The sequence below is a fragment of the Myodes glareolus genome, chromosome 15 (assembly GCF_982192425.1).
Source record: "Myodes glareolus chromosome 15, mMyoGla1.1, whole genome shotgun sequence".
In the NCBI taxonomy this organism is placed as follows: domain Eukaryota; kingdom Metazoa; phylum Chordata; class Mammalia; order Rodentia; family Cricetidae; genus Myodes; species Myodes glareolus.
Genome location: NC_142040.1, coordinates 25334849 through 25357767, shown reverse-complemented (window position 1 = coordinate 25357767; position 22919 = coordinate 25334849). Strand labels below are relative to the sequence as shown.

Sequence of the window (22919 nt, the reverse complement as noted above, 5' to 3'; positions counted from 1 at the left end):
TGAGTTACCCTCTGACCCAAGCCAAGTACTTTGTCCATTAAGCAGGGCAGGTATTTCTCTAACTAATGCAGGTTCAATAAGGGCAGGCAAAGAATGGGGAAACACTGATCCTTTCTTACCCTGATCTTGACAAGCCTCCTGTGTCAGGGTGTATGGGAAGGGAAGCCAGCAACACAGGTTAAACAGGGACCATAAAAAAGGGACCTGATGACCAGAAACCACTAAGCTTTACAAAGCCTACCTTTCCTTATGACATCTAGCGTTTCCCCCGTGCAATGGCCGTACACTTCACTAGGATGACTTTCCATTTGGATGTTGACATCTTGGTGAACTTCTGAGGTTCAGTTCCGATGCTTTTTCCTCCCCCCAAAACCTGTCTTGACCACCACATCTTGAAACTGTTCTTCTGTAGAAAGCTGTTGACGCTGTACCGAGGCCAGTCGTATTTATTAGCCACCAGCAGGATGCCCTGCCTATTGAATGTAGTTGGACTTTCTTTGGACCACCAGCTCCTGAATAATGACATGGAGACTTTTTATTAATGACGAAAGCTTGGTCTTAGGGTAGGCTTGTTCCCAACTAGCTCTTAAAACATACATTAACCCATTTATGTTAGTCTACATTGTACTAACTCTTTGTTACCTTTCCACACTGTACAACGGTCTTCCTCCGCATCTAGCTGGAGAATCCCCACCTTTCAGAGTCTTCCCCTGAGTTCCCCTCTCTCCCCAGAAGTTGTACCTATCCTCTCCTGCCTAGCTATTGGCCATTCAACTCTTTACTAAAGCCATCAGAAGGTGTCCTTTGGTAGGTAGGGAAGGACTGGGACACATTTCTAATACAGTGTGATCAAGTAACCCACAGCTGTTTCTACCTTCTTATTCTACAAGGTGACCAGCAACTCCATGACCACAAGCTTGAAGGCTGTCAGCAGCCGAGCAGCTGGGACTACAGTCGTTGAGGGAGTGCCTCAGGCTACTGAACGCTGCCCTTGCTCTTGGGGCTTTTCCTAGTAAGGAGTTAAATTATATGACCAGATGGGTGTTGTTTCTCAAGAAGAATGTTTTTTAAAAAGAAACATCTGTGTCAAAAGAGGAGGTTACTATACAACGTTGAGTCTGTGTCACCTGGATAAGCAAAGGATGGCTGCTGGCTTTTCTTTCAGCTCTGGTGCTGGGTCATGGGTCAGGAAATGCAAACATCAACAGGCGGATGGCTCCGCGTTTCATCTGTGCTTATTTCCAAGACAGGCTTCAGCCAGTTCTTTTTGAGAGCGATGGTTCCAAAGAGAAATAGTCATATTCATTCTCTCTCTCTCTCTCTGTCTCTCTCTCTCTCTCTCTCTCTCTCTCTCTGTCTCTCTCTCACTCTGTCTCTCTCTCTGTGTCTTTCAACTACCATGTGAACAATCTATTCTTTAATTTATGGTAGTTCTGCTTCTGTCCCCCACGTGTTGGGATTACAGGTGTGCCCCACAAAAATGGCTGCCTTATTTTCTTTGTTGATATTTCAATAGTTTAGAAGTCTTAATCTCCCTCTTTCCTATAAACGTCCTACTTTTGTAATTATATAATTCCTAAAGTATTTTAATTTTAATGTTTGGAAGTGTGGTGACCTTCACTGTGATAACAGGCTTGCAGAGAGCCACCGTGAGAGATCTTAGTCAGACTGTGCACATTTTCTGTATATTACGTTGTGCTTCTTAAATTAATAATCTTTTGCGGTGACATAAACTCAAGGCTATAATTAGAAATGATATTTCATGATTTGGCTTAGCAAATGTCATTTCAAACAAATGAGAATTATGAAGTTAATGTTTCTCATTAAAAACTACAAAACAAAACTACGTTGCACCGAAAAAAGGCAATTTTTCAAAAAAAAAAGAATAGGCCTGCGGATTCTTTAACGTTGATCATTTTGGAGTTAATCAAGATGACAAAAAGCAATCCTCATTCATAGGCATTGAAAACAAAGAATTGTGTTCCACTTTTAAAAATCTGGTAATAGCATAATTATGAAGAAGCAGGTAGAACTAATTAGCTTGGGTGTGTTTGATTAAATTGCTTGCCCTCTTTGGATGAGAGCAAAGCACCCGGGTCGGGTATGCTGTAGCGTCTCAGCAGCAGCTTTCCCCTCCGCTGAACCAGTAAGCATTAAGTGCAGCATTAAAATTCCTAGCTTGGTTTCCTGCCTGTTCAGCTGGCAGAGAAGCGATTCTTCTTCTCTCAGCAAAATGAGAGGCTTAGGTCTTTCAGCACGGGCAGCGTCAAGCTGCTGGCAGTTCCCAGAAAGCCTGCTCTGGTGCAATGGTGCTTAGAAACGGACGGTCCCTGGAGCCGTGGAGAGATCCGGTGCCCTGACGGTGCTGCCTGTAGCCAGGTGTTCCTTCATCCGACATTTCCTGTGTTATCCTTTCCTCTTCCCAGGCTTCCAGGAGGCCATTGTTTTGTTTTGTTTTGTTTTAAAATGAACACACTCCTTGTCTACCTGGCTGTGTCACGGACAGTTTCCAATATACACAAAATTAGCAGAGGAGTGTGGTAACCACTCATCCCATCGCCCACCTTCACAAACCTATGACTGATCAGGTTTCATCCAGATTCCCACCTCCCTAAATTCTGTACTGAAAGTAAATTATAAAATTTTTTATAAGCGCATATTAAACCTTGAACATTTTGACAAATATCTCTACTAGATAATGCACTCTTTAAATAAAGTTTTATTTATCTAATGATGATTATTTGCACATATGATTGTTGCAGATAAAATATAATACAGAATTATCTACAATTTATAACATGCTTTAAGTGTGGATTAAATAAGTTAGCGTAGATAGTGTCTTTCAAACACACTTTAATACTTCAGAATAACTTTTGAAAGTCAAATATAAACACCAGTTTACAAAATTTAATCTCAGTAATAGTACTGCTTCATTTAGCTTGAACAATAAAAAATGGTGTTGCGGGGCCTTATATTTTCAGGGATTCAGGTACACAGTCGTCCCCTAAACAAATCTCTGAAGTGAATGCGTTTAAAGTCCTCGCCACACCTAGGGGGGAAATGACAGGAATTCCATCTCAGCACGTGGCAGCTGTGCCTCTAAATTCCCAGTGGTTTCATAAATATCATTTGCGCATTTCCAGTTATTAAAAATAAGCTCTAAAATAAACCTCCCATCTCAACAGCAGCTCTTTGCTGTGTCGGTTGATGTATTCATTAACATAGGCGGCTTAGCCATGCACATCGCGAGTGCAGGGGAAGTAACCGGCCACACAGTGAGCAGCTAGCACCTTCTGGCTGCATTTGCTTCAGCCGCTGTCCTTTCTCTGTTCAGGAATGGTAGCTCACTGATAAGGCTGTAGGCCCTGCTGTCACTTCCTTTTCCTTTCTTCTTCAGAGCTCACCACTACCCTAACGTAGGTGTATATCATTTCTACAAGATGTTTTTACTGTTTCCCTAGACATGGATATGCATCCACGTTCCATACGTCAATCATATATTTTGTTTTGTGTTTGTAAGTAAACATTGAAGTACCAGTTCCCATAGTTAGGATTCTTTACAAACTGTAGGTCCTGTTTATGTGACCATTTATGTCCAGGCTTGCTTTTTCTCTTCAATGTGTGCGTTTATACATGAGTGTGATAATGCTCTTCCAACTTTCTGAACGAGAGCAGTGCATTCATCGCCTTATTAATGAGGAAGTAGCATGGTTCCATCCTTTCTCTTTACAAATTATGACAGTAGACATCAATCTGATCCCTTGCACACATGAATGGGAGTTTATTTAGGGTATGCCACTCAGGAGTAGGAGGACATCCTCGGCTTTGCTGGATTGTTGGCCTTCTACAGTTGTGCGATACACCATTGCCATCAGTGTCTGGGACACCTGGTGCTCCTGGTCCTCCTTAGGACTTAGTATCATTAGGATGCTGCTGTTTAGTCAGCATAATGTGCATGGCAACCACGAGTCATTCCTTCCATCCTTCCTATCTGATAACAGGTGAAAAACAGTACCGTTGCAGGGTCGGTAGCTTTTCAGGCTCCACCTTCTGTGAATTCTTTTGTTGATGATATTGTTTCCTTCCTTCCTTCCTTCCTTCCTTCCTTCCTTCCTTCCTTCCTTCCTTCCTTCCTTCCTTCCTTCCTTCCTTCCTTCTTTCCTTCCTCCTATTCCCTCCCTCCCCACTTTCTACCTGAGACAGGATTTCTTCGGGTAGCCCTGGCTGTCCTGGAACTTGTTCTGTAGACCAGGCTAGCCTCAAACTCAAAGAGAATCACCTGCGCCTCTGCCTCTCCAGTGCTGGGATTATTTGTGTACACCACCACTGCACAGTGGGGTTGTTTCTTTTTAATTCCTGGGTTCTAGAATTTCAAGAGATTCACTCTTAGAGATTTATTTCAAATTGGCTCACTGTATTTTTGTGCTCAGAGAAGCCATTTTCAAAGAAAATCTTTTTATAGTTATATGTGCACACTTTAGAGATCAGAACGGAACCTTTATCTCCTTCCCTCCCTCCTTCCTTTCCTTTCTTTCCCTCTTTCAATCTGTCTGTCTGAAATTTTGCTGGTTGGCTCCTTTGTCCTTCTGCCCCAGCATGGACTTGTGCTCTGTCTAGCCCAGGACTTGTCTTTTCATAGCTTATGCTCCTGTGTCCTCAACCCCAGCTTCCTTCTCTCTAATATAGTCCTTTATAGGAGCATGTGCAGGCACGTGTGTATGTGCACATGTATGTGCATGGGAGTGCTGCCAATGGGTATGTATGTGTGTGTATGTGAGCATGTGTGTGCATGTGAGTGCTGCCAATGGGTATGTATGTGTGTGCATGTGAGTGTGTGTGCATGTTAGAGTACAAGTGTGTATGCATGTGTGAGTGTGTGTGTGCCAGCAAGGGGGGACTGTTTGAGGGAGGGATATATTTCCTAAGAAAAGATGTAATGAAAATAAATTTTTGGATAAATTGAAATATTTTTATTTTATTTAGTTTTACCACTATGGCATTTAGTTTTTTACAGTTTACCCAGGATCACAACTATGATTTTCAAAGGTTTGTTTTTCCACTTTCTCTAATTCCCGCTGAGAAGTCTGACCTGGCTGGGTCCTGCTTCTTCCTTTGTGACCTGCTTTCCTCTAGGGGCTTGTCGAGCCATCTTCTGTCTGCGCTCATCTGAAGTTTATGATATCTGTCTGTAAGATCATCTGCTGAAATAATTTTTATGAGTTGTTCACTGGGCCCTTTCCACCCAGAGACATATTTCCTTCTATTCTGGGAAACAGACTTTTTCTTTTCATCTTCTTTCTTAAAAATACTGTTTCTCTTTACTTATATGTTTGGAAATGCTTCTCAGTGGAAACTGAATTTCTACAATTTTCTCTCTAATTTTTCTCCCTCCATTTTCTATTTTTCATATTCTTTAGATATTTAAGTCTCCTATTATTCCACTAACTTTTAAGAGCGTTTTTGCATGTGTATATATGGTGTGTGTGTGTGTGTGTGTGTGTGTGTGTGTGTGTGTGTGTGTGCAAGCCCACATGCATGCCACTGCATATGTGTAGAGGTCAGAGAATATAACTTCAAGTGTTGCCCCCCCCTTCTACCATTTGAAACAGGATCTCACTTGTCTTCACCCCGTGCACACCAGGCTATCTGGCCTGAGAGCATTCAGAGGTTCTGCTGTCTTTGCCTCCCATATCTCCCTGAGAACATTGGGATTGTGCACACGTGCGCTTCTGGGTCTGGCTTTCACATAGGCTCTAGGGATCTAAACTCAGACTGGCAGTGTGTGCTGCGTGCTCTTTATTCATTGAACCACTTTCCTCAATCCCATTAATCGTTTTCAATTCATCTTATCGTTATTTTAGTTTCTAAGGAATATCCCTCCATTTTCTTACCATTACCGTTTCAGAATTGGAATCCCTCCTCGGTGTTCCTTTTGAGGATCATAATCATGGCTTTTGGAAGTTCTCTTCAGCTTCCTCTGTTCCTTGTTTAGCTTGGGCTCTGGGTTTGCTTTAGGCTCCTGCAGTGGAATTCACACAGTAGCTGCCATTTGGGGTTGTGGCAATGGGAGTGGTTGAGAAATGTGTACAAAGCATGTAGAACTGTGTCTGGAGTGGATAAGAACTCAATATTTTTATGCTGATTTTTGTTAGTCAATTGTTTTCCAAAGACCTGGCTATTTACATTCATATATCACCTTGAAATCCCCTTAAAAAATAAACAGAAAGTTGAACCTTTTCCAGATAAAGTAATAAAAATATAAAAATTAGTTTTGTAAGGAACCCCCATAAGATTATCAGTTAAAGAATTTTTTTGTTCCTGCATCTGTTTTGATTGGTTTTGAGAAGCAGCCCAAATATTAAAGTAGGAAAACAGAGGCCCCACTGCAGTTAGTAAACTCCGGAAGTTTGATATATGTCATTCTAAGTGAAAGAAAATTCCAGTTGTTCTTCATAGTAAAAATTCTCTTCATATTTTGTTTTCTAACTCTTTTTTTCCCCATGGACAAAAGAGCTTGATAACCCAGGATTGCTAATAATTTACAGCCTACTTTATGTGTGTGACAACCTATAATTTGAGGAGACGAATGAGTGTATGTTCTGGGGGTGAACGTTATCCCGTGTGCTGTTGTGGGGGCAAGTGGAGCGTTGCTGTGACTTCAGATACCTAAGTTCACCAGTGAGTGGGTGGAGGTTCTGGTTAGGTGCTATGATAGCCATCTGAGATCAAATCACATTAGTGACTTAATGGGAGAAGGCCTTCAGAGGAATTCTCCCTCTCATGTGCATGCTGACAAGTGTCTGCCATTGGGTCAGACCCCACCTGCAGCCCTGCCCTGCCTTTTCTTACACTGGGACTCTGCTAACTGCATTCCTAAGTTGTTGGGATTTTTTTCTTCTGATTTATACTCTTTTATTTGTTTTTAAATGATAGACTCTCTGTTCCTAGAGCCCTTGCCATCAGTGCCATGGACCCTTTGAACTGTCTTCAGAACCATGCTCTTTCTTATATTGTTGACTGAGTTTTCTGTCCCTTCCAGTCCCCCAGCCATTTAGTCCCAAAAGAAATCACACAGAGGTCTACATTAATCATAAACTAATTGGCCCATTAGCTCAGGCTTCTTATTAAGTCTTATAACTTACATTAGCCCGTTATTCTTATCTGTGTTAGCCACATGGCTTAGTACCTTTTTCAGCAAGGCAGTCACCTCTTGCTTCTTCTGTATCTGGATAGGGTTACAGAGGAAGCTTCCCTCTTCCCAGAATTCTCCTGTTCTCATTGACCCACCTCTACTTCCTGTCTGGTTATCCCACCTATACTTCCTGTCTAGCTACTAGCCAATCAGAGTTTATTTAAAACATAATTGACAGAATATAGACAATTGTCCCACACCATTATACGTATAAATACTCATACTGAACAGTGGCTTCTGCATGGCAAAAGCCGCTCTATTTTTGTGTTTGTCTCTGTCTACTAGTTCAACACAAACACACACAGTGCTACTGACTTAATAGTCATTACCTTTTGGTTTTTAAGAATGCATACAAGGTAATGGGTTTCATTATGACATTTTCATAGCTCTGTCGTTATACTTGGTTCTTATTCTTTCCTCCTCGCTACCTCCTGTTAATCTTCTTCTCCACAGCACAGTCATAAGAACTCCAATTGATGTTTTTCTGGTGAGCCTGATCAAGGGAGATACAATTTTGGAACCAGATATTAACTAATACATTCATTTATTTGACATTGTTCGTGTAACCAGAGATTTACTTTGATATTGTCAGGCTAGATGGATTAATTTTATTTTTTGTATCTAAAGTATGTTAGTTTCAAATGAGCTCAACCCAGAAAAAGCAAAGAATAGAAATCCTAACTCCAAAAGAACCTTAACAACTCATTGCTAAGGACAATCAGACCGGGGATATCAAATGAGATGCTTTCTGAAATAGAGTTCACCTAAGAGATGTTATTGGATTTCTAGGCAAGAACAAAGGCCGTTTTGGAATCGGTGTCACTTTTTATAGGGAAATATAAATGCAAATTAACCTTATTCATTTTATGGGCAATTTTGTATATCTTTCTAAAATATATGGAAACCCATACATAAACTCGCCAATGAGCTGTCACTCGGCTACGCTAAAATTGATGTAAACATGCTCGTATCCAGGCAAGGCTCCTAACTCACCACCACAGTCTCCCATTTATATCAGACATACAGAAGCTACACTGTTGGAACAACAGAGAACCTTTTATAATATTATGATCCAAATATATGAAAGGCTATTGACTTTTTAAAGTAGTCACGGCAATTTTTAAACATATACAAAAGCCATTTGATGAATTCCATCTACCCACAGCCAGTTTTAACTGTTACTCTCGGGTCTATTCCCTTTTCTCTCATGTTGGGTTATCCTAAGCACATCCAGGACAGCCTATCATTGCATTGGGAAAATATTTCATTATCGTTTTCTGAAAGAACTCTGTTTTTTATCTTTATGATGTCATTACTGCACCTAAAACAATATTAACAAAATTAAGTTGCCACTCAAAATCAAGCTGTCGGTATGTGATTGAGTATGATTGTTTTACAAATGCCCTTGATGATTGTTTTGTGAAAACAGAGTGCAAATGATTTCATATATAGCCTGTACTTGGCATATTCCTTACAACTATTTTACTATAAACTTCTCTTGCTTCTCTCTTTTAATGCACATTTCAAACATTCAACTTCTTTGTTGAAAAGGCCAGTTTGAATTTTTCTGGGGGGAAAAAAAAAACATTCTCCAAGTCCTGGTCTTGCTGATTGTATCCCCCTGGTGTCATTTTACATATTCTGCAGCTGTAGTTCCTGTTGCCGGGCATAGATGCTTGATGAGATACAGGCTTCTCTCCAACATGAAAGCGGCTCCATGGATGGAGTTGTCCATTTCCTTCGCGTCCCATCATGAGGCACAGAGGGTCTGCTTCTGTTTTCTCGATGTGGAGACGGAGCCCTGGGTCCAGCTGCCAGCATCGTCTAGCTAGCCATTCTAGGATTTCCCGCTACCTTTTCTCTTCAGTTTTAGCCGCCACTCAAGAGTTTGGCCTTGCTCCACTGTGACTTTGGGCTTCTGGATTTAGAAGACTTTCCCTATTTCCACCCTTCCACTCCAGATTTATTCTGGTACCTTGCTCATTTGTTTTCTTGCATAGTCAATAATGAATTTATAATTCTCTAGTGCCCTGTCCTGCATTTATTTCATGAAATAAAATAGTGTCGGGGACACTGTGAGAAGAGGCTCTCTGGGTTGGGAACCGCCTGATCCTCGTGTTCCTCTGAGGCATTTGTATGTGACACATGGCAGCTGAGCCCATTCAAATCCTGAGAAACCCGTCAGCTCTGTGTGTCACTGACGCTGGTGTTTCAGCCGCTTGCCCACTGTTTCCTTTTGTCCTGAGTGCCTAAGAGGGTCTTATCCAGAGACACATATTTTGAGATACTCTAGAGTGTGATAAGGAGTTATCCTTCTGGTACTTGACCAAGTCAAGGTCATGGCCACTAATTGGCGTAACCCTCTTTGGAGAAAGACAGGTGGAAGAGCAAACTCAGGTTCTGACAGCAGCTTGCCAAGCTGTGTTGTGCTGTGCCACGCCTTTTGTGAACACAGTCTCATCTACATGGTGCCGAGTCCTTCCACGCTGAATTCCTCCACTCTTTTGTTCTGTTCTGGCATTGAGTACAACTCCAATGTTGACTATTTCATGTACATTAAATACTGCCAAAGTCCAGTTCTGTCTCAAAGTTAAGAACAGTTGTTCCACAGTTCCCTTTCTTATAATTTGAAGATGCACATACTACAACATATTCTCTCTCTCTCTCTCTCTCTCTCTCTCTCTCTCGTTACTTTATTTCAGGTGCAATATCGGCACATAAGGAATAGAAAAAAGAGTCACAGCGGTAATTTAGAATTTGTTTGTTTGTCTCAGCTATCAACTCTAGATTGCTTTTCACATCAGAAGCTCGCAGGCTGTTTTGTGGCTCACTATGGAAAATCGAATTGAGCAAAATTAGGGACAGAGACCAATTTTCCTCTGCTCTGAAGATACCTCCAACTCCGCACAATAACTGTTTTCCATTAGAGGGAAAATGTTGTGCATTAATGCTCCTGAGAAAAAATAATGATTGCCAGCAATGCCATCAGGAAATGATTTTTTAAATGTTGCAGAGTGTAAGCATGAATCAGGGACTAAATGGGAATACAAATTATTTTGTAGAATTGGGACGTTAATGATAAAAACCGTTTCTTGGAGAAGAAGTTATTCTAGGAAAGTCCGGATATTGAGTTCGGGGACATGCACAAAGGACAGAGTAGGACTAAGACGTACAAGTCAGAAAGCTGGAGTAAAATAAACAAGAGCACAGCCAAGGCTCAGAAGACGCGGAGTCTGTTCTGTGGGATAAGACTTGAGAAGGTCTGAACGATGCGCCATCAGCGACGTCAACAGTAGACTAAACATGCTTTGTGCAGCCCTGGCCTTCTGGGTCCCTGGCCGCTGGTGTACTGTTGGGTTCCATTCAGACTTTGGCACTGCTGCCTATGGTGAAGGTCATACTGTTTTTAATAGTAAATAAAACTCTCCTTTCAAATGGTCATGATTTCAAGTGTCTTTTCCTGCAGAATGTGGCAGCAGACACTTGTAATCCCAGCGTTTGAGGAGTAGAGGGAAGTGGATCATGAGTTCAAGGCCAGCCTGGACTACAGTGAGACTGTAACTGAAACACACACACACACACACACACACACACACACACACACACACACACAAGAAAATAAATACATAAGTAAAATATTTTGTATGCGAAAAATTCAGGAGAAGGCAAAGAATATGAAAACTAAATATTTTCAAATTAAAAGCCTTCTCTATTTGTTAGAGCCCTGATCTTTATGGTAAACAACACTTAATTCTGTTGGTCACAAGAGCAGGTCCAATATAGACAGTAGCTGTGGATGTTGCTAGTTTCCTTGCCCTTTGTGGTCTGTTCAAATGTGCGTTGTTGGGAAGGATGAAGACAGACAATGGAAAAATGATGACTACCATATAAACATTAATTTAATTAATTTAATTGCAACTTTAAGTGATGGATTTGGTTGCATTATGCATCCTTTTATTTTTATTTTATTTTTTTATTTTCAGCAGTTATTTTTAATGATTAATTTTATTTTTTATTTTTATTGTTCTTATTGAGCTATATTTTTCTCCACTGCCCTCCCTTCCTTTCGCCTCCCCTTCTGTCCTCTCCCATGATCCCCATGCTCCCAATTTACTCAGGAGATCTTGTCTTTTTCTACATCCCATGTAGATTAGATCCATGTATGTCTTTCTTAGGGTCCTCTTTGTTGTCTAGGTTCTCTGGGATTGTGAACTGTAGGCTGGTTTTTCTTTGTTTTATGTCTAAAAGTCACTTATGAGTGAGTACATAGTATATTTGTCTTTCTTGGTCTGAGTTACCTCACTCAATATGATGATTTCTAATTTGCCTGCAAATTTCAAGATGTCATTTTTTTCTGCTGTCTAGTATTCTTTTTTGTAAATGTACTTTTTTATCCATTCTTCAGTTGAGGGGCATTTAGGTTGTTTCCACATTCTGGGTAATGCATCCCTTTATTTTATTTTACCTCTGGAGCGTTGTTTGTGAAATCACTGAATCCAAATAGAAATGTAAGAGGATTTCACGATTTCAGCTTGATCTTTTATGACTTGCTCAAGGCAACATTTCACCTGATAGGGCAGATTTTGTTTACTTTAGAATTGATGAATCACTTTGTTCATCTTAAATAAAACACAACTATGTTTTCTAAACCATTTATCATCTGGCCACGATAATAGCTAATGATCAAGTTGGCTCAAAATAATAATAATCACGGTGAGATACTGGAAGGCTGAGTGTCTTTAGTGTTTGTTAGCAATTCCAGTATTAGGGAATAGATAATAAATGTGAAAATGATAAATGCCAGGGTCAGCAGCTAGGTTGTCACCGAGGTCTGAAGCTCAGATTTAGGGCATCATCTTGGGGTATAAGTGCTCCATGCACACATGTCTCTATACAACGAGGCTGTTTTTTGCACCGAATGTCTACAAGAAGCCGTGCCAGCCAAACTGTGAACAACACTAACTTTTAAAGCTGGTTTAGGGGGCTGGTCTGAGCCCACAGCAGCCCTCATAATGTGGCTATGGAGATTTGTTTATTTGTTTCTTATCTTTGTTTTGGAAGTTAAACTTTTAGTGTGTGACCAGTAGCTTAGTTATGTAGCAGTAAAGGCCCCGAACCATGCTTCTGCTTTTCCATTTGATTCAGCTTGACTTCCTGCTTTTCCAGTGTCCCTGTTTTAGGCTTAATAATCCATACTCTGTGTCGTTTCCAGAGGTGTGGTGAGGGTCAAATGATTTTTGTCAAAGGATAGTGTTGCACTTTGAAATTATGTCTCATTAGAATAGTGTCTGCCTTCCAGTTCGCCAGATTCTGATTCCATTAATATTTCTTTGCTTATTACAAATAAGGAAGATTTATTTTTCTCGTCATCAGTTATCAGGCCTTTTGATCACAAATGAAATTGGATAATTCATTTTAACTCTCTAAGAATTCTGCTTCCTGAGTCGGCAAGGGTCCATTTGAAGAAACGTAATTCAGTCTTAGGTTCTCTGTGAGGACCATATTCTTTGGGGTAAAAAAAAAAATGTGGAAAAGTTGGGTGGCTTTCAGAAATACACAATTGCTCTGCTAGAATTCTCTCGGGGTAGAAGTAATAAAATCAGAAATCACAGAATGGCTTCTATTTCAAAGTCAGACTGCGTGACCTTGCCTGTGTATTTCAAGTAGAAATGAAGAAGGAACACGGAGAAGGAAATTGAGTTCCCCTTCAGGTGTCACGTGACCACAGGGCATCCATCTGGGACTGCAGTGTAGGTCAGGCACGTGAGGGCCGAAGGTCTTAGTAAAAGTAGTTTTCTCCTGTTTTCTTCCTCATTTCAAAATGCCCCAATTAAAGCCCTGCTCCCCACTATAAAAGAACATGTGTGTGCACACACGTACTCCCGTATTCTACCATCATTATTTGGTCTCTGTCTTCCAAAGCTATCATTTAAAGATAGTCAAGAATTTGGGGCTGGGAAAAATGGCTCAGCGGTTAAGAGCACTGACTGCTCTTCCAGAGGTCCTGGGTTCAATTCCCAGCACCCACATGGCAGCTCACAACTGTCTGAAAATCCAGTTCCAGGGGATCTGACACCTTCACACCAATGCACATAAAATAAAAGATAAATAAATCATGAAAAATTTTTTAAAAAATTAAAAAAAGATAGTCAGGAATTCTTTCTGATATGTGCTTGATTCTTTGTTTTGCTTGTTGGTTTTCTCTTAAGGCCATTAATGGGACATCCCAGATTGCCAGGCCTCTGCTTCATCTCAAGGGAAGGAAGTGTCATAGATTATGGGATTGTGACCAGAATCGTCAGATTTCAACAATAGGCTCCCAGTCACCTCTTTCCATGGGTGACTTTTTTCATTCTCAGCATCATGGTCCGTGTGTCCTGGCTGGTCCCTCTTTTATTTTGTGTCAACATCAGCCGTTCTGACAGCTGGGGAGAGGAATGAAGACTGTATGAGATGCATCGTGTTTTCAGACAAGCATACCCTGTCTCCTAATGTGGTAAAATCGTCTGGGGAAGCATTTTGGGTTGATTTGTAGTCTTACCCTGTCAGTGAAATCATTGCTTGGGATACTTGTGTTTGTCTGATTGTGTGTGGAAGGATACTAGGTCTGTAATTATTGCCCTGTTCGTTTAGGGAAATCCAAAACATTTTTTGCTTTGCCGTCTTTTAAAAGGGTGAGTGGGGAGAACATAGCAAACCTGTAGGATCTGGTAGCCTGAAGAGTGTGGGCAAGCCACTTCTAGCACAGTGAGGAAGGAGGTCAGGGGACTCTGGACCCGACGACGAGGAAGGTGTCTTTGTGCAGCCACTGTCCTCTAAGCCGAGGTCTGGGAGACTTCCTAGCTGTGTGATATGGGGCAAAACGTTGAAGTAGCCTGAGCCTTAGTTTTCCAACTTGTAAACTGTGGATTCCATTTTGAATTGCAAAGAGATGGTGGATATAAAAGGCTTGACACAACTTTCAAGTTGGTAGTGAGAAGGTACTGACAGGATGGCTGTCATTCAGAGGCATCTTCAATGCCCTGTAGATAACACATTCCTTGTGTTTGAGAAACAGGACTCAGTTTCCCAAATGTAAGAGGAGATTTTCTTCATTGGTTGGTGATGTTGCTCAGTTGGTAGAATGATTGCCTAGCACGTACTCGTGACAGCCTGAGTTGATCTCCAGCACCACATAAACTAATCAGGGTGGCACATATCTGTAATCCCATAGCTCAGAAAGTAGAGACAGAAGACTTGGAAGTTTATGGTCATCCTCGGCTAGCCTGAGAGGCCCTCTCTCAAGAAGAAAAGAAAAAGGAAAAAGAGAAAAGAAGTTAGGTTTGGCTGGTGCCCATGAGCAAGCTGAAGTTCAGCCTCACCTCCTCACCCTGCCCTCGGGGTTCTCCTTTGCCTCAGAGTCGCGGCTCTGACCATTGCTTCTCCAGGTGATCTGGCTCTACTTCCTATGCCCCTGACTGCAGCCGCCCACCATGAGCCCCACCTCCTATTGGAAAAAAAAGAACTGGGGAGGGAGTAGCAAAAAGATGGAGCCCGAAGGGGAAATTCTGCCCTTCATTTTTACTGAGACTTGCATACTACATTCCCTAGCAGCCAAAAATTCCTGTCTGGAGAGAAAGGTTAGAAGCATCGCTGTTATTCGGATGGAGACAGGTATCTGTCTAAATCATGGTGGCTTAGGATAAAATGTGGCAAAGATGATAATGGTTTCCTTTTGATGATTGAAAGAGAGATGGGTGGACCTCAGGGTGACCACCCTCACTCTCCGCGCAGAGTTTATGCCTCTTTGCTTCCGGCTGTAACTAGAAGTCGCTTCCCTTCAATTTTGCTGTATTGCCACACCTCGGGGGGGTTGGTTATTGGAAGAAACGCAATGGAAATGATTTTCACTGAGTATGTTTCTTTCTTCAAATCAAAGTGCCCCTTCATCTCTCCCTTTAAAGCGCAATATAGAAGAAGCTTTTATCAGAAAAGGGAGAAGGTGCCCGCTGTTGCTAGGCAACCATAAAAAAAAATCGCTGCAAGCCCAGTTACAGTCGCTGTTGGCGAGATTTTCCCAGAAACCTAGCTGCTCTTGCAAAGTTCTTTGTGTACCAGTAACAGAAATGCATGGTGGGAGGATAGAAGGTCTTCCTCATCCTTCGACACCCCTTTTCCACCCCTTGTCTATGCTATTCAAGCCCCAGATGAATGGAATCTTGAGACCAATTTGTTTATTATTTATTTACTTTATTTATTTGTTGTTTATTTACTTGTGGAGACAGGGTTTCTCTGTGTAGCCCTGGCTGTCCTGAATCTCGCTCTGTAGACCAGGCTGGCCTTGAACTCACAGAGATCTGCCCACCTATGCCTCTCGAGTGCTGGGATTAAAAGTGTATACAAGCACACAGCCTGAGATTAATTCTTGCCATGGGGTGTTCTGAAAGAAGATGAGGTGCAGATACATATGTGGCTACCATACACAGACGGTTATCTTTATTTTCAAGACCTGACTCCACTTAAGGAAGCCCATGGGAATCCTTTTCTCTTGTAGCAGTGATGTAATGGCTGGGAATGTGACCACTCACATTTCACACTTGGCACGTCCTTAAGAGTCTTCCATGAAAATTATTTTTACTCCAAGGAGATGTGTGTGCCCACAATTGAATACTGATGACATCACTAGATAGTCACTGTGTTCCTCTCATCCTGGGCTTGGGCATTCTCTCTCTCTGGCTGACTGTGAGGCCACTATATTTCCAGATTCTGAGGCAAGGTGCCATCTGCTGCGTGGATCCCAAGTGGAGTCTCGTGTGACATGTGGTGTCTTTCTGTTGCAGATCTGGACTCCTTCCAGAGTGACTCCCCAGACCCCCAGGACACAAGTCAACATAGTCCTCAGCCACAGACGCTCCCCACAGAAGTGAAGCTAACTTTCCCGGTGGTGGCCAGTCACGGTGGGGATGCTGAAGACGGAGCTGAAGAAAACATTGTTTACCTCTGATCATGTGCTCCTTTGTTTTCTCCAAGGAAACCAACAAAAACACTGGCACTTTGGGGAGAACCTTCCCTGGGCCCCAGTCCTTGTGTGTGTGACTGTCCATGCCCAAATTGCTTTAAAAAGAATATTTAATATTTCATTCAAGTTCATTCTTTCAGGCATGAGTCTAATAATTAAATTATTGAAAATGGCTCTGCGTGTATTGTCTTTAACTTCTCTCACCCACTTTCAAGTTTCTAGAGGAGAAACTTTGTAAAGTCGAAGGATATGAAAAAGTTTTTGACTTTGAGTTCCATATCGTACATTGTAGCCATTCATCTGCAGAGTGGAATGCCTTCTAAGGTAAAGATGAAGCCATTTTGATGTGGAGAATGATCTTTGCCGGGGTGAACAGCTCTCCAGCGGTTGCTCGTTGACTGTGGCCTTGATAACCTCAAAGGCAGAGAGGACTTTGGGAAAGGCCTTTTCTCGCTTTGTTCTTGTGTGTCTGGGACGTCAGGTTGGATGCTGTCACCCTCACCATGCAGCCTGTATGTCCCATCTAAGCACCTGTTCTGACGGGGCAGACGCTGTGCTCGAACACAGTCTGGACACAGCGAGGGCCTGAGTCATCCACTCTGTGGCTCACTTTCTTGTTCTAATGCTGGTGGGTTCTGCGGCTCTACTCAGCAGCATCTCTGAGGCCAGCCCGGAGCCTCCCACAAGACAGCCCTCACTGGGCTCTCTGGCTGAGGAATGAGTGCGAAGATCCTCATCCACTGCAAAGAACCCATCCCTGCAGTTCTTAAGGACAGAGTAGCTAGGCTTGGGGAAACTTGCTGCCTGCGTGGACTTTTCTCCAGAGGGACAAGTGGCACTTCTTGTTTTTAGAGCACCATGGATCTCTGTGAGAAAAGAAACAGGGAAATATCTTCACCTTGTTCTTCAGAAATATTTGTATTATGTTCTGGTCAGGGTCAATAAATACCTTTTACCTCATTATTTTACTCCGTAACTTTAATATTAAGCATAGGACCATAGCCAAACACACATTGCACACACACATACACACAAATAGGTCCTCATAGAAACTGAAAGGGAAGGGGGACCATTAAATTCACCCTGGATTGACGCAATGACTAGGGGAGACATGATGGGAGGGGAAAAGAAGTTACTTGGGTCCCAGCTCATTTTTTTTCTGAAGTTCTAAGCCTTCTCTAGGTTAGATTTTCACTTACACAAGTCAAATCTTAGGTTTTGAAGAATCTCTTCGAAAGGGTGCGCTTTTCTACCTCCTGCCACATCTATGCTTTCCTTAAAGTGCATTTAAAAGTTCGGTGACTAAGTTTTCCCCAGAATGTCTGGCCATTAAAATTCATACCACCTATTAAAACTCTGCCCTGTCACTTTATACCTAAGGCAAACTCCCAATGAAATGACACATTCCCCCCTCCTAAAGACACCTAGGAAGGAAAGTCTTCTTCTGGCTCTGCTAAAGTTGCCCTCGGAATCCTAGATCCCTGGAACGAAAGGCATGGGGTTATTTCAGTCTAAGTCTTTGCTCTGATAACTATAAATATCTTCCCTCTCTTTTCATGACATTGGAAATGAAAATAGTAAAAATATGTAAGGATGTTAAAATCCTCATGGGTTTTGCTTTAAAATACCTGCTTAGTTGACTTTAAAGCCCTGAAAACCAGCACCTTCGTGCAACCCTTTGGGACAACCCAGGCAGTTTTTAAGATACTTGTATTTGCAGGCTCATTTTGACCATTGTCTTATTGACTATTTAATATTTTGATGTTTTAATGGATGCAGTTAATGTTCAAGTTTCCTTGGGACGTCCTTCCTTTTCACATGCCTTTACTGTGTCATGAGCACAAATTCTCTTCTGTTGGAATAGCTCCGATGTTCTACGCATTGTTACCTGCTATCTTGACAGCAGGACACGGGGCCTTTGAGAGGTGGTTAAATCCTAAGGGTAGAGTCGACATAAATGGGGTTAATGTACTAATTAATAGAAACCTTGGGAAAAGCCCTCAGTCCTTTCATCAGATGGAGGACATGGCAAGAAGATGTTTTCTATAACCCAGGAAGTTGGCACCTATCAAACACCAAATCTGCTAACACATTGTCACTCTCAGACTTACCAACTCTTAGAGTGTTGAGACATAAAGTTCTTTTATTCATAAATGACCTAGCTCGTGCTTCTTTGTTAGAGTAACCCTAACAGGCTAAGACAGACCTCAACAGAGCTTGTTAACTCCCCCCATAAATTCATTCATCTTAGGAGAAGACCACTGTTTCCCAGATCATACATAAGTGTCCCCGACAAGGTTCTGCTGTGTCCACCAAGTTGAATCTTGGAGGAGGCAGCCATCATTTTGTCCTGGAGTGGAAAGCGTGTTGTTCTACCCCTTCCAGGCTGCGTGTATTTATGCGTCGTCTCCAGTCCAAGTTGTTCTGCATTCATCAGGATGGATAACTGCTGTATCCATACACCTTCAAGCACACTCACAGTGGAGAGCCCTGTTCATTCGGGAAAATTAACAAAAACAGTTGCTGCTAAGGAGGTGTGTGTGTGTGTACATAGTGTGTACGTAAGCATGTCGTGTAAGTTAAGAAGATAGCACAATTCACTCACGAGATAACAGGTGATAAAAAGGAGCAGATATTTCTTCCTGTGCCCTGAGATCACTCGTGTCCTATCCTCTCTGACTTCCCCATCCGGGGCAGCAGTACTTGGCTATTGAGAGAATGAACATTATTGAAGCAAATGTTCCGCCTAACTGGCTGTGTGACCTCAATATTCTGTTTTACCTCTCTGATTTTTTGCCTATAAAAATGAAGGTGATTACCTCATGGGGTTGCTGTGAGGATTAAACAATTAAGTAATGTGATTAGAACAGAGTCTAGGGCATAATAGCGCTCAAATATATGTTATCTAATATCGCCTTTACAAACCTATTAATAACTGCTCGGCTTAGTCCCAAATGTTAGGAAGATTGCACTCGCTTGCCAGAGGCTGTGAATGGAGAGTATGTATAAGTGCTTGAAGATGGCTAGAGCTGGGATTGGAGGAAGTTCCCAGAAGGTTAGCTTCCAACTTATTTGCAGTCCTAAATGTCCTGTCACTCAAGCAATCAACAAGCTGTATTCAAGACTGTATTCAAGAGGCCAAGCAACCTGTCAGGGATGAAATGAAGATGAACAGGTCTGCACATCTGTACTAGCACGTGAGTGGATGGGCCTGACAATGGCACAGAAAATGACCTAGAGACGTGTAGGTTGTCATGGGAACTCACAGGAAGGCACCGCTGGGGCAGGTATATGGGGAACTGGGCGGGGGGACAGGCTAAAGAAAGAGATGCCCAAGGCTTCAGTAATGGAGAAGGCAGAGAAGACATTGGGGTGGGGGCAAGTATGAGTCTGGAATGTAAAATGAGAAGACAGAGATGATGTAATAGGCATTTGGAGGGGCCCATAATCAGTTTCCTCTCCTGGATTAGATGTCCTGTAAAATGGTCTCTCTTTGCCTCTTCAATCATCCCTATCCATGTAGCAGGGAAACAAGGAAATCCTGCCCTTCTTACCCGGGTAACCGCCTGGGTTCTGCCAAAGTCCGAAATAAGGAGTGGAGAGGACTATCTTCCCATATCACCGTGCTCTTAAATTGTGATGAAATGCCCTCAATATCTCCCCTTTCTATACCAACCTCTACTAGCAATATGGATTCTAGTCATATGGGCACTGACATACTGCCTCCTTGGTCCTAAGTTGTAATGAAAAAGATCCCAGGAGTCCCTGGATCCCCTGAGGATGCAGACTGGAGCGAGTTCCGTGGAAGGCTTCTTTGGGGTGAAACTTGGAATCTGTACGATGAACCACTAGGTAGGACTATGATGGGAGAGGGGAAGGGGAGAGTCCGTCTCACTTTGCTCTTCTCTCTTCTCCTTGTCAACTCTTCTACTGCCTCCAGATCCCATTTTCATTATCATTAGAGGTATATGCAGAAGGAAAAAGAGAGAGAGAAACAAAAGAAAGAGAGAGGGAGGGGGGATGGGCACATGGATAGAAAATTCCGAATCTTATGACTAACATGAAGACATCGGTGTTCTTCCCTGACTGGCTCCTCTGCACAGATGTCCCCATGGTGGTTTGACTGAGGTGTCCCCCACTGTCTTGGGTATTCAAGTACTTGGTCTCTCCAGTTGGCGGCACTGTTTTGTTTGGTTTAGGAGGTGTGGCCTTGCTATTGGAAGTATGTTCCTGGGGGCAGGCTTTGAGAGTTTAAAGGCACCTGCCATTTCTAGTTTGCTCTTGTAGATGCGTGCCTACAGTTCAAGATGTGAGCCCTCAGTTTCCTGTTGCTCCTGCCACGCTGGCTGCTCATTGCCATGTCTTCCTACCCATGAAAGCCTCTTGCCCCACTGGAACCGTGTGCCCAGATAAACTCCTTAGTAAGTTTCCTTGGCCGTGGTTTTAACACAGCAACAGAGAAGTAGCTAATAGTCCCTTTACCAGAGTAAAAGAGGCAATAAAAAGCCAAACAGACCCGGGCCCTGCTTCCTGAATGTCTTCCAGCAGTACTGGCTTCCATACCCTCAAAGGTCCCATTCGTAGAACGTGGACTAACACGAGGCAACACCTATGCTCCTGGAGTCCAAGGTGAGGGGAGCCTACTGCCAGCTGGACAGTTCTCCAGCTCTGCTTCTGGGCTGGGCTGCTTATCTATAAAGTGGGGGTGTTGGCGAGAGCCAGACCTAGCAGAAATGGAGTGAGAACTGTATGGATCAAGCCCAGGACAGATAGTGGCACACAGCAAGCGCTCCAAAAGGGACATATGCAGGTAATAGGGGTGACGGAAAGGTGTGTATGAGCGTGTTTGAGAAACAAAGCAGCAGGGGCCTTATTGAGTGTTTCACGGTTCATGCTCCGGTGTCCTGGAAGACATCCAAGACCCAAGAGTACATGATGCTGAGCTCAGAGGACGAGCTCCAAGCTCCACATGGCAGGAGGGGATGACGAGTCTTTGGAAGTCTCAGACCAGAGTCTCCAGAACAGGAACTGGAACCCAGTCAATTCCATCTCTTTGCCTCTGGCTCCTGGGTTTATGGACGTCCCTTCAAATGGATGATTTCACGTGGCTTATGGTGGGGTGACTTCCAGGGGATCACGGTTCAGGGGTTTTGTAGGGGCCTCATGACTGAGAAACTTCACATGGTCTTAATTGAATTTCAGCAATCCGCCCACCAATATAACGCTTGGAAAGGTGGCCAGTCAGGAGTTTTAAATATTGCCAACAGCTAAGACACCTTTTTTGCTAATTTCACTAGCTTCTACAGATGTATTAAAGAAAAGTCCCCTATTCTCACAAAAGTCCCAGCTCCCGTTCTGTCAGTGGATTTTAATTCATAGGCCTAGCAACTACGCTGCTCAGTTTACCTCCATCTTTAGCCAATCCAGGTGTGCCCAGGGATCCATGGAGTCAACTCCAGGGAAAGATTAGGAAGTTTCCCTTGTCCAGATGCTCATCGGAGCCTCCCCCATTTTTTCCATAAAAGAAACCTTACAAGTCTGTTAAAATTCATTTTTTTAACTCACCTATTCGTTTGACTGTGTTTTTTCCTTCTTTCTCCTCAGATGACTTCATTGTGTTGCCTGGCTGTGTGTAGAAAGGGGCAGTGAAGGTAGATTAGCTGGATGCTCGCTAAATGGTTTACTTCTGGTTAGCAACTCAGGTTAACACATTCAACAATGGATGCTGGTGTGATTTGAAATTTACCCACTGGGGGTAAATGTTAACTTACTCTGTTTTCCCCCCTGTGTTCTCTATACTTCTTGCCCATGGCTGAGTCTAAAGGCCCTGACACCATAACTGAGGTCTAAGGGCCCTGACACCATGGCTGAGGTCTAAGGGCCAGGACATCACGGAGGCTTCCTGGGCACTTTCCAGAGCTTATTTTTACAATCTATAACACAACAACTTCAAATATAAACACAAACACAGCCAGCAGCAACGAGAGCATCTGCATGGGTCAGGGAGCTAAAACAGAGCCCCAGAAAAGGGCTTGCCATTTTCCCTGGCAGCGTCACAGCCACCTTGGAAAGCTTGGGTCCGCCTCGGCACTGCTGGCAAGGTGGGCTGTGATTGGTCAAAGACAGTGGCAGCAAAGCAGTGGGCTTTTAAAGACATAGGAGCCAAGGCTCCGAAAACACCCCTTGAAGATCTGACTTCATATACTTGCGATCTCCTAACGACCCAGCAAACAACAGTTAAGGTTATCAGTCTTTTTAGCACAGGAATTTCTTGTGACATAAAGGTAGTGACGCAGGTTTTTCCTTCTTTATGTATTTCACAATACCTTGAAAAAGAAAGCGCTTTCTTCTCTTCCCAGTTTAAAGCGGTTGTTGTTTTTGCCATGGTGATTATACAACCTGATCCTTCCAGGCGAGCCTGCTCCTCCCCAAGTTCTCATTAGATCTGACACTAGAATTAATGTAAACGTACCTTGGTCGAGGCCATATTGTGACTGACTCACATGCAGGAAGAATTTCTAACGTGGAGTCTGAGCCTGCTAAGCGCGGTTGCTATGGAGACGGTGTGAGAGATTAATTAAGGCTAGAACAGATGTTGTGAAGTGTGTGGAGTATGCTGTTTGCTGTTAGTAATTAAAGAGGGTGTGTTTGGACGTGAGAGGAGCAAAACTGAGGTAGTGGGATAAAGCAGGCAAAGCGCTGGTCATGTGACTCTTTCCTCCCGCAGCT

At 42.9% G+C, this 22919-nt stretch overlaps 1 protein-coding gene and 1 long non-coding RNA gene across 5 annotated transcripts in view; one reads left to right on the top strand and one right to left on the bottom strand.

Moving 5' to 3' along the window:
• The window catches only part of Arhgef28 (Rho guanine nucleotide exchange factor 28), a 291631-nt gene extending 275269 nt beyond the window's left edge, over positions 1 to 16362 (top strand). For all 4 annotated transcript variants that reach the window (XM_087896810.1, XM_087896812.1, XM_087896811.1 and 1 more), the window contains one exon: positions 16012 to 16362. In XM_087896810.1, the coding sequence (XP_087752936.1) occupies positions 16012 to 16175 (164 nt within the window). In that variant the 3' untranslated portion in view covers positions 16176 to 16362. The remainder of the gene's footprint in view (positions 1 to 16011) is intronic.
• LOC146891640 (uncharacterized) lies at positions 15401 to 21879 on the bottom strand. The gene is made up of 2 exons (XR_015734968.1): positions 21756 to 21879; positions 15401 to 17056 (listed from the first exon to the last, which is right to left on the bottom strand). It is a non-coding gene; the product is annotated as an uncharacterized LOC146891640 (long non-coding RNA).
• Between the last annotated feature and the right edge of the window lie 1040 nt (positions 21880 to 22919).